We start from the raw sequence: 15,498 nt of genomic DNA, 5'->3' as shown, positions 1-15,498 counted from the left end.
AAAAAGAAATGCTGAAAATTAACAAACTGTTAAAAGCTCACATCTTCATAATATTACAAAGACTGTACACATATTTCATGTAATTTTTTTTTTTCAGCTGCCTCCACTAACTTTCTCTATTATCAAAAACATTGATTCTAAAATGGGAAAAATAAAAGGACTGGAACTTTCTAGAGACTTATTACTTAGTGCTCTTACTATTAGAGAGAAATTCAGTACTGTGCCCCAGTTTTAGTTGTTTTACCTAATTTGTTTAAAGTCTTCCTTGCCATTTTTCTATTTCACACTTATCTAGCAAAAATTGAAAATCATCAAACCGGTATGAAAAAGAACCTTTAACACATGTATTCCTCAAGTACTACATTTATAACTGGCCTTGCTGTCCATAAAGGCTCATTTAGGCTTTTCCTTCAACTGGTACACTCAAGATTCTCTGTTCCACATAGATTCTTCTCTGTATAATAAGAAATGAGATCACACCTTCACATATTTTAAAGATCCTGGCTAATCTCTCTCTTCTGCCTACCTTTATATTTTTGTCCGAACACTGCAACTCTAAATGTTTTTTGTGACATTGACTCCACTGGAAAATTTTGCTAAAGCAAAAAACCTCCTGCAATATTCATTAGAAGATGGGTGTCCTAGTCTAGCCAGGACAGGGTTAATTTTTGCAGAAGCCCAGAGGGGGCATTGCTGGGACCCAGATTTTATTCTATACCACCTCACATCGTTGCTATGCCAGCGGGAAGGGACTCTCCTGCAGGGAGACTCTCCTTCTGGGTAGGGTACCATGGCTGCCACAGGGTCAGGTCTGGCTCCATAGTGACCATTTTACATGTAAATCATAATACTACTGCTGTTAGTCTATATTAAAAAAAAAATAAAATAAAACAAAAACTGATACTTTTTTTGCCTGTCATTATTCACTTTTTATAGGTTAAATTAAGAGGCATTAGCTCATTTTAGAGTGTCCCTCTTAAATTACCTTAAACCAAGACAATAATAACTAAATCAGCTACATATCTGCTTTCATTACAACAAAACTGTTCTAAAATAAAACTTACTTATATATATAGTTACAAACACTAATGATTCTGTCATTTAACTCAAATCTGTTCCAAGGGGTCTATTAGCAAGAACCTGCATTACCCTCACCTTCAGGAGCAGGCTGTAATGAGGGTATTTCAAGGACTCCAAAAGTCCTTGTTGGGCTTTTGGGATAGCTGATGTAGAGGCAGAGGAAGTTAGACAGCTGAACACCTTGCCTCGTCTCTCAGGGGACCCTTCTGCTGTGGGACTGCTGAGGGCTGAAGAACAGCAGGTACCAATCACTACCAAAGCAGTGCACATCGGTAACACCCCACCAGCCAGGACTCTGTGACCCCCAGCCATGAGGTGGGTCTGGAGAACCAGGGAGTGGCCAGCAAGACTCACTCACCCTTTAGCAGTCCCCTATGGCCAGTGTGTAAGTCCAGTGGAGACTGACAGTGGACTACCATGGCCTGAAGAAGTCACACCACCACTGAGCACTGCTGTGCCAGGTGTGCTGGAACTTCAGTATGAGCTGGAGTCCAAGGCAGCAGAGTGGGACCACTGACACTGCAAATGTGCTCTTCTCCATGTGTTTAGCCATGACTGCAGGTCACAGTCTGCTGTCATCTAGAAGGGCACAAAGTACACCTGGAACTGGATGTTCAAGGGGTGGAAACCCAGGCCCACTATTTGTCTTGGACTGACCCAGACTGCACTAGAAAAGGGTGAGGCTCCAGAACACTTACACTGATGACATCATCAAATTGCTGGGAAATGCAGCAGAGAAAATTTCTGAGAAAGAGAAGAACACAATCCAAATCCTTATGAAGGTTGCTTTTGCTGTGAAGAAAAGTAACGTCAAGGGACCTGTCCAGGAAATTCCTCTTTTGGGAGTAAAATGGCAAGATGGACACCATTGCATTTCAATGGACATGGTCTACCAAATAGCAGCTATGTCCCTGCCAGCCATCAAGAAGGAAACACAGGCTTTCTTAGATGCTGTGGGTGTTTGGAGAATGTGTTTACATACTACAGTCAGTTTGTGAGTCCTCTCTAGCATGTGACCTGGAGGAAGAATGATTTTAAGTGGTGTCCTGAATGACAAGCTTTTGAACAAATCAAACAGGAGACTTTTCATGCAGCAGCCCTGAAGCCGGTCAGAAAAGGAGAGGATGTGAAAAATGTGGTCTACACTACAGTAAGGGAGAATGGTCCTTCCTGGAATCTCTGGAAAAGTACCTGAGAAGACTAGAGGATGAAACCTGGGATTCTAGAGTTGGAGGTACAAAGGATCTGAGGCCCACTACATCACAACTGAAAAAGACCCTGGCAGCTTATGAAGGGGCTTGAGCTGTTTCCAAAGTGATGGGCATCAAAGCACAGCTCCTCCCTGGCACTCTGACTGCCAGTGCTGGGTGAGATGCTCAAAGGAGAAGTCCCTTCCACACATCACGCCACTGATACTATGTGGAGTAATTGGATAACTCTAATCACACAGAAAGCTTAAACAGCAAATGTCAGTTGCCCAGGGATCTTGGAATTCATCATGACTCAGCCTGAAGGCAAAAAATGTAGATTATCATCAGAAGAAGAGGAGGAAGTTACACATGCTGATATAATAAGCTACCAGAAAATGAAAAGAAATATGATCTCGTCACTGATAGTTCCTGCTGTATGGCTGGGTTACACTAAAAACAGAAAGCAGCCATACAGGTTCTACATGGCGAGTCACAGAAGCAGTGGAGGGACAAGGTGCATCAAGTTAGGTCGCAGAGCAGAAAGCCATCCAGTGTAGTAGCAGCTCTCTGGCCACAAAAAGCAACACACAACTTTCCCAGCCAGGCATTGTCCTGGGAAAGGCCGTGAGAAGATCAGAGAAAAGAATAAGAAACAATTCTTATTTTCACTTGCTGCACCTATTGTTGTGAACATGTGAAATGTGTTATGGAGATTTGTTTACCAAAGGGTGATTTCTTAATTGGCCAGTGGTGATGGTGTTTGGATTCAAGGACCAAATGGGTCCACCTGTATTGTGACTGTTTGTAAGAGTGATGGGCTTCTCAATAAGTATAGTATAATAAAGTGATTGATCAACCATCTCAAATTAATAAAGTCAATATTAATTATTACCCCTTTGGGGATGCTATGTGACAACAATCCAGCTGACTTTAGATATCACTGAATGAGAGAAATGGCCAGTGCTCTACCTCTACACTGACTTGTGGTGATGACAGTATATGTACTGCAGGGGTGGCTTGTCCAATGGAAGAAGACCAACTGGCAGGACAGAGGCAAACTCATCTGGGTGAAGAATTGTGGCAAAACTTCACTACTCAGGTAGAGAAGCTGGCTGTATTTCATGCATGCAGGAGCCAGGCTACTGGAAAGCATTTCAATAATGGATAGGTGGGTTGGGCTGCCAGAATTAAACAGTCTCAGTTGGATCTGGACCGACAGCATAAGGGTGAATTATTTCTGGTTGGTGGGCGCATGATGCCTCAGGCCATCAGGAAAGAGATGTAACATACAGATGGGCTCGTGGCTTAACTATGGGGTGGATTTAATGATGGACACTATTTCCCAGGTGATCCATAATTGTGAAACATGCACTGTGATCAAGTAGGCCTAGCAGGTACAGCCCCTGTGGTTGTGGTGGATGATGGCTGAAATACAAATAGCAGAAGGTTTGGCAGGTTAATTACATCACTCTCACACTAACCCACAATGGCAGGCCTATGTGCCACCAGTGGTGTAAAGAGCCACTGGATGGTTGGAGATGTACCCTGTGCCTCCCACCACTGCCTGGAACACCAGCTTGGGCCTCAAAAAGCAAGTCCTGTGACAACATGGCACCCCAGAAAAAATGGAGTTGTGCTGATGTCAAGATGATTTTTTGCCTTTTCTTTTATATACCTTTTATATAACTTTCATGTATCCTCAGTTTTCTCAACATGCATACTTATAATTCTTTATGTCTGATAATTTAGCATAGCCCTAGTATTTTGTTAGGCCAGGATGTCATAACATCCTAGAGGCCTCACAGTAGAAGGCTGGAAAACCGTATGCTATCTTGGGAAACCAAGGTCTTCTCTAGAACATATCCTGTAAACTATACATTTGGCCCATCCAGGGAGGAATTCCTAGAATGGAGGAATATCATGCCATTCTTCCAGGCGTCCTATGGGGCATCTTGGTTAGATATATTCATTTGTAACGTCTATAAATTCTATACATGATCCATCATGTGTGTGCTTTGCGGCACATCCCGCCTTGATGAAATGTGCACCATTACATTCTTATTAAAGCACCAAAGTAAAAACCCCTTATCCCTTAACTGTGTCCGGCTCTCAATTTTTTAAGACCAGGAAAAGGCATCAGTACAATGGGTCTGATTTCAAAAATACCCTCATAGACCTCATGGCCAGAGAGCATGGTATTGAGTGGGTATCATATTCTGTGTCATGCACCAGCATCTGGGAAAATTGAATGATACAATGGACTGTTAAAACCACATTGAAAGCAATGGGTGGTAGGAACTTCAAACACTGGCATCTACATTTATTTGAAGACTACCTGGTTAGTTAACACTACAGGCTCTAGTCTAGTTGGCCCTGCCCAATCAAAATCCCCACGTACCATGGAAAGGACGAAGTTACCATTGTGCATATGAGGAATCTGTTAGGGGAGACAGTTTGGATTAGTTGGCTTCCAACAAAGGCAAACCCATCCCGTTGAAGGACCTCAGTGCATTTCATGGGTAATAGAAATAGAAATGGATGTGTACCTCAAGGAAAGGTGCAATCCTAAATATTTTTTGTGAAATTGACTCTGCTGTAAAGTTTTGCTAAAGTAAAAAGCCTTCTGCAATGTTCATTAGTAGATGGGGGTCCTGATTCTGGCCAAGACCAGGTTCATTTCCACAGCAGGGGAATGCCAGAGCAGCGGCATTGCTAGGACCTGGAAGTTATTCTCCTTGTTATTTTCCACAAACATGGAAGGGTTCATTTCTGGAGCAAGGGAGCCTGGCTGCATGGATCAGACCTCCAAGGTGAGCCTTTTGCATGGATATCACTCTCTTGCTTTTGTACACTCTTGCTATTAATATTTTTGCTGCTTCTGCTAGTTTTCTTATCTCATTGCTGTCCCCAGCAAATTGTTCTTATGTGAACCCATGATGCTTACATTTTTTTCCCCCAGTTCTCTCCATCCTATCACAGGGGAAGGGAGGTAGGGGGAAGGGAGGTGGGGAGGGGTGGGGTGGGGTGGGGTGGGGTGGGAGGGAGGGGAGGGAGGGGAGGGGAGGGAGGGGAGGGGAGGGGAGGGGAGGGGAGGGGAGGGGAGGGAGGGGAGGGAGGGAGGGAGGAGGGAAGGAAGGAAGGAAGGAAGGAAGGAAGGAAGGAAGGAAGGAAGGAAGGAAGGAAGGAAGGAAGGAAGGAAGGAAGGAAGGAAGGAAGGAAGGAAGGAAGGAAGGAAGGAAGGAAGGAAGGAAGGAAGGAAGGAAGGAAGGAAGGAAGGAAGGAAGGAAGGAAGGAAGGAAGGAAGGAAGGAAGGAAGGAAGGAAGGAAGGAAGGAAGGAAGGAAGGAAGGAAGGAAGGAAGGAAGGAAGGAAGGAAGGAAGGAAGGAAGGAAGGAAGGAAGGAAGGAAGGAAGGAAGGAAGGAAGGAAGGAAGGAAGGGAGCACACAGCTGAAATGCCCCAGTGGAAGCACTGAACTAGAGAGTAACACTCCTAAACCACCAAAATGGGGCATAACTTGCAGAGAAATAGCACTATCAAAAGAGATCACACAAACCAGAAATTAACCGTTTTCAAAAATAAGAACAGGAGATATTTGAATTAGATGCTTTCACGCTCCCTCTGTAACAGGAGTTTAGTGAGCCTTTTTGCTACCTCCATGGACGTTCACCCTTACTTGGCTGAAGGCCAAGTACAAGACACTGAAAAAATTCAATTCACACATGCTCCAAAGACACTTGTTAAGTATTTGGCATCTCATCTCTGAACAGAAAAACCTCTTCAATAGCCCAAGCCAAGCAGGCATTCCATAAAGGTAAATGTTCATTAATCCAACAATACGTTAAATCACTGTAAATTTATATTGTTGACTCAGTAAGAATTTTTCCAAACACTAAATAACCAACAGCAAATACATTCTAAGAAGCCAAGGTACACAAACAATTTTGCTTGATCCATAGTGTGCAGCGTGTACTTTATATTATATTAAAGCACTGCTAGCCAGAGAAAATCTGGAATGTTCAATGAAAAACTGCAAAGAAACTGAAACTAAGAGTGTAAGGATTTCTACTAATAATCTGCACATGTTATTTGAAATTTGATCCTACAGCCCTTATTCAGAAGATCAGACCTATTGAGTTTATTCACATGAGCTTTGGCTGCAAGATTGGACCTTAAGTACTATCAGGTGCACGTGCAGCCTATCATCAGATTTTGGGTTATTCATGCAAGAAGCTACCCTTTCAAATGCAGACTACTTAATGCTTCCTTCTTCATTAACTTACATGTCCTCTTCTGCTGCTCTATGCTTTCATTTGTGCTATGTAAATAGCCTCTCAGTCATCAAAACAAATAATGATCTTTGCAACCAAGGAGGAAATTAGTAGCAGGTGAACGCTTATTTTTTAAATCATGTTGAGACCAAGCTGTTCTTTTAACTTAAAGGATCTCTGGAAAAAAAATCCGATTTTACTACTTAGCCATCTGAATTATGGGTTGTCAAGGTCATAATTTTACATACTTATCCCACATACACTACTCAAATATTAACCTTGATGGCAATCTACTTTGTGATGAGCTGGATCTAACACTTGTGAACATACTTTAAAGCAGTTTATTTAGTGGAATAAGACTTCTCTGATGATATAAAATTAACTGCATTTTATCATACATGACACTAGGAATTTCTGATTTAAGTGTTCTATATCTTTGTTTTACATATCTGTTCTACATAAATACAAAATATTATACTATGGTGACAGCAAAAAAACTGTCTCAATGCTTTTGCTACCTGCCTACAGACTTTTGCAGGTGAGATAGGCTGCAATTACAAGACATGGAATTAACTTGAATAAGATCACAGCAGAGACATTTATGTCATGGTCCACATTATAATCTACATATTTACAAATCCTCTTTGAATTTTGCAAGACATTGGTAGAGAAGTAAACTGTCAGTACAGGTAAAAGTCTCTTCATCAGTGAAGGCACTCCCAAAAATACTAATGCTAGTGTTCAGTGGCCCCCAAGCAACCAACAAATTATTAACTGCCTTTAGGCTGTAAGATACATGCAAAGCAACAGACAATATCTACCTTCTGATGCTACTGAGATACTCCGGATACCCCATGAGTATGGAAGGAGAAAGTCAACAAAAGCCTGCAACAACTAAACTGTTGTCACAAAATTTTTCTCGATCATACTGCAAACTTGCCACATAGACTAATCATCAGTTTGAAGCAGCTGCAACACTATGTTCTATGTACTTCTCCTGTCATTTTAATTTTTAAAAAGGAAAATTGAGAGGTTCTCTACAAAATTCAATGCCACAATAGCAATGACTGAACCAGAATCACAAAATTATTAATAGTTCACTGAAATGTCTATTAACAACACATATCAAAAGGCTACATCAAAATCACATATCAAAAGAAAAAAAATGTGTGCCTGAAATAACTGATCAGTGAATGAAGAATAAAAAGATGTAAGGAGAGGAGATGTAGGCAAACCATTTTGATTTTTGAAGAATCAATTTCCACATATCAGAAAAATGGCAGAACATTACAGACAGTGTATTCATGCCTTTTATCAGCAAAAATAAACCCAAAAAAAACCCCATGGATAACCAAATTGAAATTTATTAATGCTCCAGGAAAGAGAAAATGATTCTGGTACTATAAGGTCAGGGAGTACATTCATTTCTTAAAAATCAATAAAACACATTAAAAACACTCTACAATATATATTTATATATATGTATGTATATGCATAGTAAAAAATGTTGTCTTGTGCAGGATGTACACATGCTTTAAAAATTAGAAAACCAGCATAAAATGACTGAGCTAACAAAGGAAACACTGAATGCATAAAACAATTTTGTTCAGTCATACAAATATAGCTACTTCATCATCTCACTGGATGATGAGCTACATAACTGAACCCTAAATGCACAATAAAGAACTCCTAGAATCAAAGGATGAAGTTTCAAAGCAAAGACCTAAGGCCAGATTTTACTACATCACTGTACAAATCATTTGAGTGACTGCTTCTTAAGCTACCAGTTTGCTAAACACATCTTCACCTTAGACTACGAAACAGCTTATCAGAGGATGATACACCACTCCAGTACTATTCAAAGTTTGCATCAGTGGCCCACTAATTTATGGCACAAAATGAGATTTTAGTTATGTGAATAAATGCCAAGGATCAGAACCTCCTGTGTCCCCAAATAATTACATCAAAACCAGACACTGGAACATTTATAAATCTGTGGCTTGTTGGAACAACTGTGTGGTACCAAGTACCTAGTAGAAAAAGACTGAAACACAGATGAGTTTGTTTTTTTTTCTCTAAAAACACAAAAAGACAACTTAGAACAATTCTCTGTCAGATACCTGACCTTAAACCTTCCTTGCCCTTCCCCTACCAATATAAACAAAGTGAATTTTCAAAGATCATTCAAACTGCAACATGGAGAATGACTATAACTAAGGCAAAATGCACAACACAGATCACAGATGTAAGATCCCTGTCTCAGAACAAGTATACCAAAAAATCACAGAGTTGTTCATACTACTGTAGGTTGAAGCTATTTTCACATACTTTTCAGATGCACAGAATGTGAAATTTGCCATGTATTTCCAAATATGTATAGGAAAGTGTGGTGGCACAGGAAGTCCATATTGATCTTTAGTCATGTCTTGTCCAACTCACTTATCTGGAAAATGCAAATATTTGAACAATGTAGACACACACAAACATCCATACACACAGGCCATGCAACAGTATTTCCTCTCAGAAGAAATGAGTATCGAGTGACTTAGACACAACAACATTCGGAGTCTACACACAGCATTATCCTTTTAGTTTTTGGAAAAGTATACAAAGTGAAAAGATGTGAGAATCCCCTGCAGTAGCCCCACTCACTTTCTACTCCCCGCCACAGTTCTTGGAATGAGGAGGAGAAGGTAAAAAGCAAGCTTCATCAACCTCTGGTAACAAATCTCTTGCAGGACAAACAGCTGGGCAGCTCCAGCAGAGAGCCCAGGCTGACACACAAACAGTGGCTGAGCAAGCAAGCACAGAGCAGCTCCAGAGAGCTGAAGCACCTCTCCTATGAACACAAGCTGAGTGTGTTTGGATTGCTCAACCCAGAGAACAGACATCTCCAGGGAGACATTACAGCAGCTTCCAGTAAAGGAACTACAAGAGAGAGAGACTATTGACAAGAACATGGAGTGATAGGATAAAGGGCAATAGCTTCAAACCTAGCAAAAGCAGGGAGATTTAGATTAGATGTTAGGAAGAAATTCTTGCCTGTAAGGGTGGTGAGGCACTGGAAGACTTTATGCCCAGAAAAACTGGGGATGCCCCATCCCTGTCAGCCTTCAAGGTCAGGGCTTCAAGTAACCTCATGTAGTAGAAGGTATCCCTGCCTATGGCAGGGTGTTGGAAATAGATGACATTTAAGGTCCCTTCCAACCCAAACCCATTCCAGGATTGTATGGATAAGGCACTTGTCTTCCTAAGGCACCATTATGCACAAACAAGCCCTGCCTTCCTGCAGATGGCTATACATCTGCCTGCTGATGTAAAGAAGTGAATTGATTTCTTATTGTGTGCAAAGCTTTTACTTTACCTATTAAACTGTAACTCAGCCTGTGAATTTTTCACTTTTACCCTTCTGATTCTCTCCCCTACCCCACAGTGAGGAGTGAGCAGGTAGCTGTGGGAGGCTAAACTGCCTAGAAGTACCAGCAGTATCCAAATATGTAATACACCAACAGATAATTAATCAATTAATTTTTAGATTTCTGTTTTATTTAGTGGTTTCTGGTATCTCCTGGTAACATGAGAAAACTCAACCAATGCATTTATCTTCAGCCAAAAAGAAAATTGGCACAGCTTTATAATCCATGAGGTGAGCAAGGTAAAAAAAAAAATACTTCACTGTTTAATATTCTAACTTACATACGTAGATGATATGTTATTATGAAGATACCCTGAAGTCAAACACTAATCTAAATCACACCCTAAGCTATATAGCGAACAACAGAAATTACTGTTAGAGCATTAATATGTAGCAAATCAACAACTTCTAATAAATAACTGGAACCTCACTAAAACTTTAATGTATGTAAAAATATCACTTCTGCAGAGAAACAGAACAAAACCCATTGCACATGAACACACACACACACATATAAACACATACATACCTGTATATATACACACATATATGCACACAGATACATACATGCACGCACACACACAAATTATATACCTCTCCAAGAGCTTCATAGCGCTTTTGATTCCATCTATGCAAATCCTCACGATAATTAAAAACAAATGGCTCCCCAGTTTTAATGTGTCTTAATTGCCCTTCTGTAAAATAAAAAAAATCATTACAGTTAATATACTTCTTCATTGCTGAAAATTTAAAAAGAAGTCTACATCTAAAAACCAAGCTATTATGAATTCCTCCTCATTTATGGTTATAGGCATTTTAACAGAAAACTACTGTAGCATAAAAAATTGCATTCCCATTTTATGGTATATACTGTTATATTATAACAGTAATATAACTGTTAGATTAAGCTAAACAGAAATGATGACAGTGAAATTGCACACAGATATCAAATGCCAAAGTGCTTCACAAGATATATTTATGTCTCAACTGCTATGAATTAACACTGAAATGTAAACACTAGTGGTTAATATTTGATCTGCAGGTGATTGAATTGTAGTTATAAATCTTCTGCAAAACGAACTGCAAAAAGAAATGCAAATACAAAAGAGGCTGGAAGCTAGAAGTAAGGGAAAGATCTTCAAGCCTAACAACTTTCTAAGCTAATCTGAAAAGAACCATGTCCACAGTAAGGGAAAATATCATATCTCCAAGATGAAATCAAGTAAGACCTCCTAGATTTAGGGTACACTGAGATTACAATGGTAAAATAAAGTAGAATGTTTGTTCAGAGCAAAGCCACATGCTACTTTTGCTCTCATTGTAACTTCCTGTAGTTGGCCTTATGTATAGCCGAAGTTAATGGCAAATCCAACCACTTGCCAAAACATGGACTGTGTTAAAACCGTGATAATAACAAAATGGAAACCAGTAGGAAGCCAACTACAAGAACAAATATTTTACCAACGTTTCCGCCTATCAGACAAAACAAAAGTTATGATCTCAAAGCATTAGAAAACAGCAGTATATCAGTGAAACTTTAAAAACAGTGCTACATGCAAGTAAACTTGGAATGCTGAAACATTTGCATGATGAAACATAGGCTTCTCCATAATGTTTCCTCTTGAATAGAAAAAAATTGCATGGTTCATGTATTTACAGAACTTTTAAACTTTGATTCCTGATAAAACATTTAAGATCTAATGTCTATAATAGTTATTGTGATAAGTTTAAGTTATGCTTATCTGTTGATTTCACTGTTTTCCAGACCTGTCTTACCTCATGTATGATGGAAATATTTCTCCACAGTTTCCTATCCCTGTGTTGGGTTCAAATATCCTCCTTCTCACATTTTTTGTAATAATTTTACTTTCAGTTGCTCCTTCTTAGATACATACTCTTCAAATATGCCATTCAACAGTATATGAACTGGCTCTCACCACAAGTAACAAATACCTTCTATATTTTTCCTTCCGACTTTCTGGAACCCCTGCCTTATCCAGATTTAAATAATCTGACAAAAAAACTTCTGTACTTTTCCACCACAAAAAGAACCACGATTAGGACATAAAAATACACGACTGAGCATTTGAATTAAATGTACAAAAGCAAAATGGTGACTTTTTTGCTTTGCTGACCTTTAGCACATGTAATAGGTTTTCCTCCATTCTATGGAAATCACTCAGGCTGTGAGGTTTAGTAATGGAATAATCAGTAACATAATTCATTCCCCAAAATTCAAATTTCAGCCCTTTTTATCAGCCACATATGAACCATTAACTCTGAAGTCAGTAAGGAAGACAGTAGACACCGTGCAGATCTAAAAATAAGGAGCTGAAAAGTGACAGAGCTTAACTCCTTCCATCAAAGAAAGAGCATCACTTTCATGACACTTTTAGTCTCTAAGTACCTACCTGTGAAAGCCATCAGGGTATTAAAAAGCTAAGTGTTGCATAAATGACTATCATTTAAAGGAAAGCTCTTTTTTTTTTTTTTCTTTAAAAGTGGAAGATGTAAAACAGGCAGATTTAGAAACTAAAGTTCCTCTGTTCACAGAGCAGGCACTGCAAAGAAGTAAAATTGTAAACATTTCCATTTGTTCTACAGGTTTTAAACAATCTTGAAAGAGTCACTTCCTGCAGTCTGGTATTACTTTAGCTCAGAGGCTCATTTCTCACCTGGATTTTAAAATGCATGCACTGGAAATTATAAATACTCAGTCATTTAACACAGAGACTGAGCTAGCTGGAAGTACTTGCTTGCAGTCATCACACACTTGGCTGCAACGCAAAATTAAGTTCCACACAAGAAGAGACAGTCTATCACATTGCTTATTCTTCTATCAACATAGGTGATTTCCTATTGGTATTAACGGAATTGTTGAGACAAATTATTATCTGAAAAACAACTTCTTCTGTAGCCATAAAAATGAATTAGGAAATAAAACACTCCTTAAAGACATGAGTATTTAATTCTGATTTTTAAATGCTACAGGAATTACTTTCAGAATTTTTGTATCAACACTTTTGCAACAGAAAACAGGAAATCATAAAGTAGGACCAGTACGACTCCACAACATTGTATGAAATTAGGAATTTCTATGATAATTGTATGAAATAAACATGTCTTAGATTTACAAGTCTGTTAGCACTAAAGTTTAAAATTTTAATCCTAACAGGAAAGTATGAAATTTCAATACGGACTTATAAGGTATAATTCAACTTCTGATAACTGCTCAACATTATTCTACATATAGTCTTTACAAAGTAGGTGTGACTTACTTTCATTAAAAATGTACTCAAATCCTTCCAAAGTATCAGGAAATTCAAGTGGTGGCTCATCTTTTTTCATTAGTTCATCCAAGTCTATTCTAGACAATAAATCTAAAAAAGGAAAAGAAAAAAATACATAATGCATGGTGTGTCTTTTATTTCCTTTGTAACACTAAAAAAATATGTTTGCTAGTATTTGTAGATCTTACAGGCAGAAGAATATCCCAGTATTACTAAACACAGGACACTGTTATGGGAAATCCTGTTCAAGGTTCAAAATCTGGACTTCACTGCCACTTCACTGTACACATACTCATTTATTTACTTATTTATTTACCTATTTATCTCTGTGTTAATCTAAAAATGTCCAGAGAAAGGGGAGTCATCAAAGACATAGTGATTTGTTTCAATGTTTCATTACCTCAATGTTACAAAATAAGTCTCTGAGGTATGCATAATGGTTTTAATATAAAGCTCTCTAGCTTCAGTTTCAAATAATTGATGGCATCTTGATTGTGTTCTTGAGGAGTTCAGATAATCTGAGCACATCATCTCACTAGCATTTACCAGCTGTGTGGCCACACCAGTCCTCAGCCCCTCCTTTGAAACCCAGACTGTTAGACTGAATCCTTCTCTCAACCACCCCCTTCTAGAGCTCTCAAGGTAGAGAAACTCCCATCCACTTCATAGTAACCCATGGCATACACATCCTTTTCAGATCAGGACTGTATGGCCTGGTACAGCCTACATGCAGTCACTAATGCAAGTACACAAAAATTATCATAATCTACATTCTTTACCCTAGATTTAATGATTTACATTTAATCAGAGGAAAACTTATGGGGACATCTTTACATCTACGTGTAACTACCAAACAATTACTGCATATATAGGTAAAACTGTACAATGATCTCCCTTTCCTCATTGCATATCACCCATACAATGCAGTGCTATGCTCCTAACATATTTTCTAAATATTAATTTTTAAAAAATAAAGAAACAATTCAATAAAAATAAAATTTCCTACTTTTTTATTAGATGAAATTGAAGTCTACACAAACATTCTGTTCAGGAGTGCTAAACTGATTTTGAACTATTATTATTTCATAAATCAAGATACTGTGGGTTACCAAGGAAATACATTAAGTGTTCTAAGTATATGAATTTTCACCTTTATTATCCAATGTAGTAGTTAAAAAAAAAAAAAAAACAGTTTGAAAAGACTTGTTTTCTTTAAATTTCATTTGGTATTAACTATGTTTCCATCTTTGTATTACTTAAAACAATTATTTTTATATTTTGTACCACTATTTTTGCTTGGTCTTGTTGCCAGTAGGCTACCCACATTACCTAAGCTTAGGATTGACACATTCAACACTTTGAAATTTCTACTGTTTAAAATATACTGAAAATTATCTTCAACATTCTTTAGAGTTCCTTGACCTCTGCTTCTACAACTCTTCAAGTTCACTTTACATTTATTCCAGCTAACTCTTATTTATTGTCTCCAACATTTATTGGCGCCAACTCTTCCTTCTGAGTAATTCCACTGGGCAAAGTTGGAGGATCAAAAGCCATCTGGTATGGTTGCTGAAATTCAACATCTTTCCAACAAGTACTATGGCTTCTCAGTATCTCTGTATTATCTAAATGTCTGTATAACACCAGATACTGACTGGATGATTCTAAATCTGTCTTTCTCAGCCATAGCTCACTTTTACATCACATCCGTTTAACAGCAAGCCCCATGAAATTCAATTCATGCAAGAAATTATGTGTTTGCTCTTGTGCACTGTCCTTTGACAGTTCTGCAGAAGCCCCTTTGGTTCTCAAGCAAATGATATGGAAAAAGAAAAAAAATTTGTCAAAGAAGGCTCCCACAACAGGATGTAAAAAATGTGTCCTTTCTTCCTTTGTACTTTGACAAAATCAAGGCAGCAACAGCCTTTAGCACATCTTTGTCTCCTTGGTGAAGAGACTCCAGTCACATTGCATCCCTACAATTTATTTTCTCTGGAGTTTCCATACTGTCTTACCATGATCTATTTTGAGATGTATTTACACAGAAGTGTTACTTAATATCCAACATAAAAATCAATCTCCTGAGTATCAAGGACAATAGTATATTAAGTATATTATGCTTATTCATAATATGTATAGCTTGTCATGGTTTACAGCTTTCATCAGTCACTAAGGAAAACTGCACCTTTTCTGAGCTGAAACCATGGATACGCTCACTTTCCTCTTGTGCAACTTTTCAAATTAAAATTATCTA

General features: G+C 38.5%; 1 protein-coding gene across 8 annotated transcripts in view; it reads right to left on the bottom strand.

The window, feature by feature from the left end:
* ARB2A (ARB2 cotranscriptional regulator A) overlaps positions 1–15,498 on the bottom strand; it is a 254,123-nt gene that overhangs the window by 214,490 nt on the left and 24,135 nt on the right. For 7 of the 8 annotated variants that reach the window (XM_072922382.1, XM_030258929.4, XM_072922384.1 and 4 more), the window contains 2 exons: positions 13,233–13,334; positions 10,549–10,649 (listed from right to left, as the gene is read on the bottom strand). In XM_072922382.1, coding sequence (XP_072778483.1) covers positions 10,549–10,649; positions 13,233–13,334 — 203 coding nt within the window. The remainder of the gene's footprint in view (positions 1–10,548; positions 10,650–13,232; positions 13,335–15,498) is intronic. The other variant, XM_030258936.4, reaches the window with a different exon arrangement.

The sequence above is a fragment of the Taeniopygia guttata genome, chromosome Z (genome assembly GCF_048771995.1).
Source record: "Taeniopygia guttata chromosome Z, bTaeGut7.mat, whole genome shotgun sequence".
Classification (NCBI taxonomy): domain Eukaryota; kingdom Metazoa; phylum Chordata; class Aves; order Passeriformes; family Estrildidae; genus Taeniopygia; species Taeniopygia guttata.
Note: the sequence above shows the minus strand (reverse complement) of the source record. Positions and strands in the feature narration are given on the sequence as shown.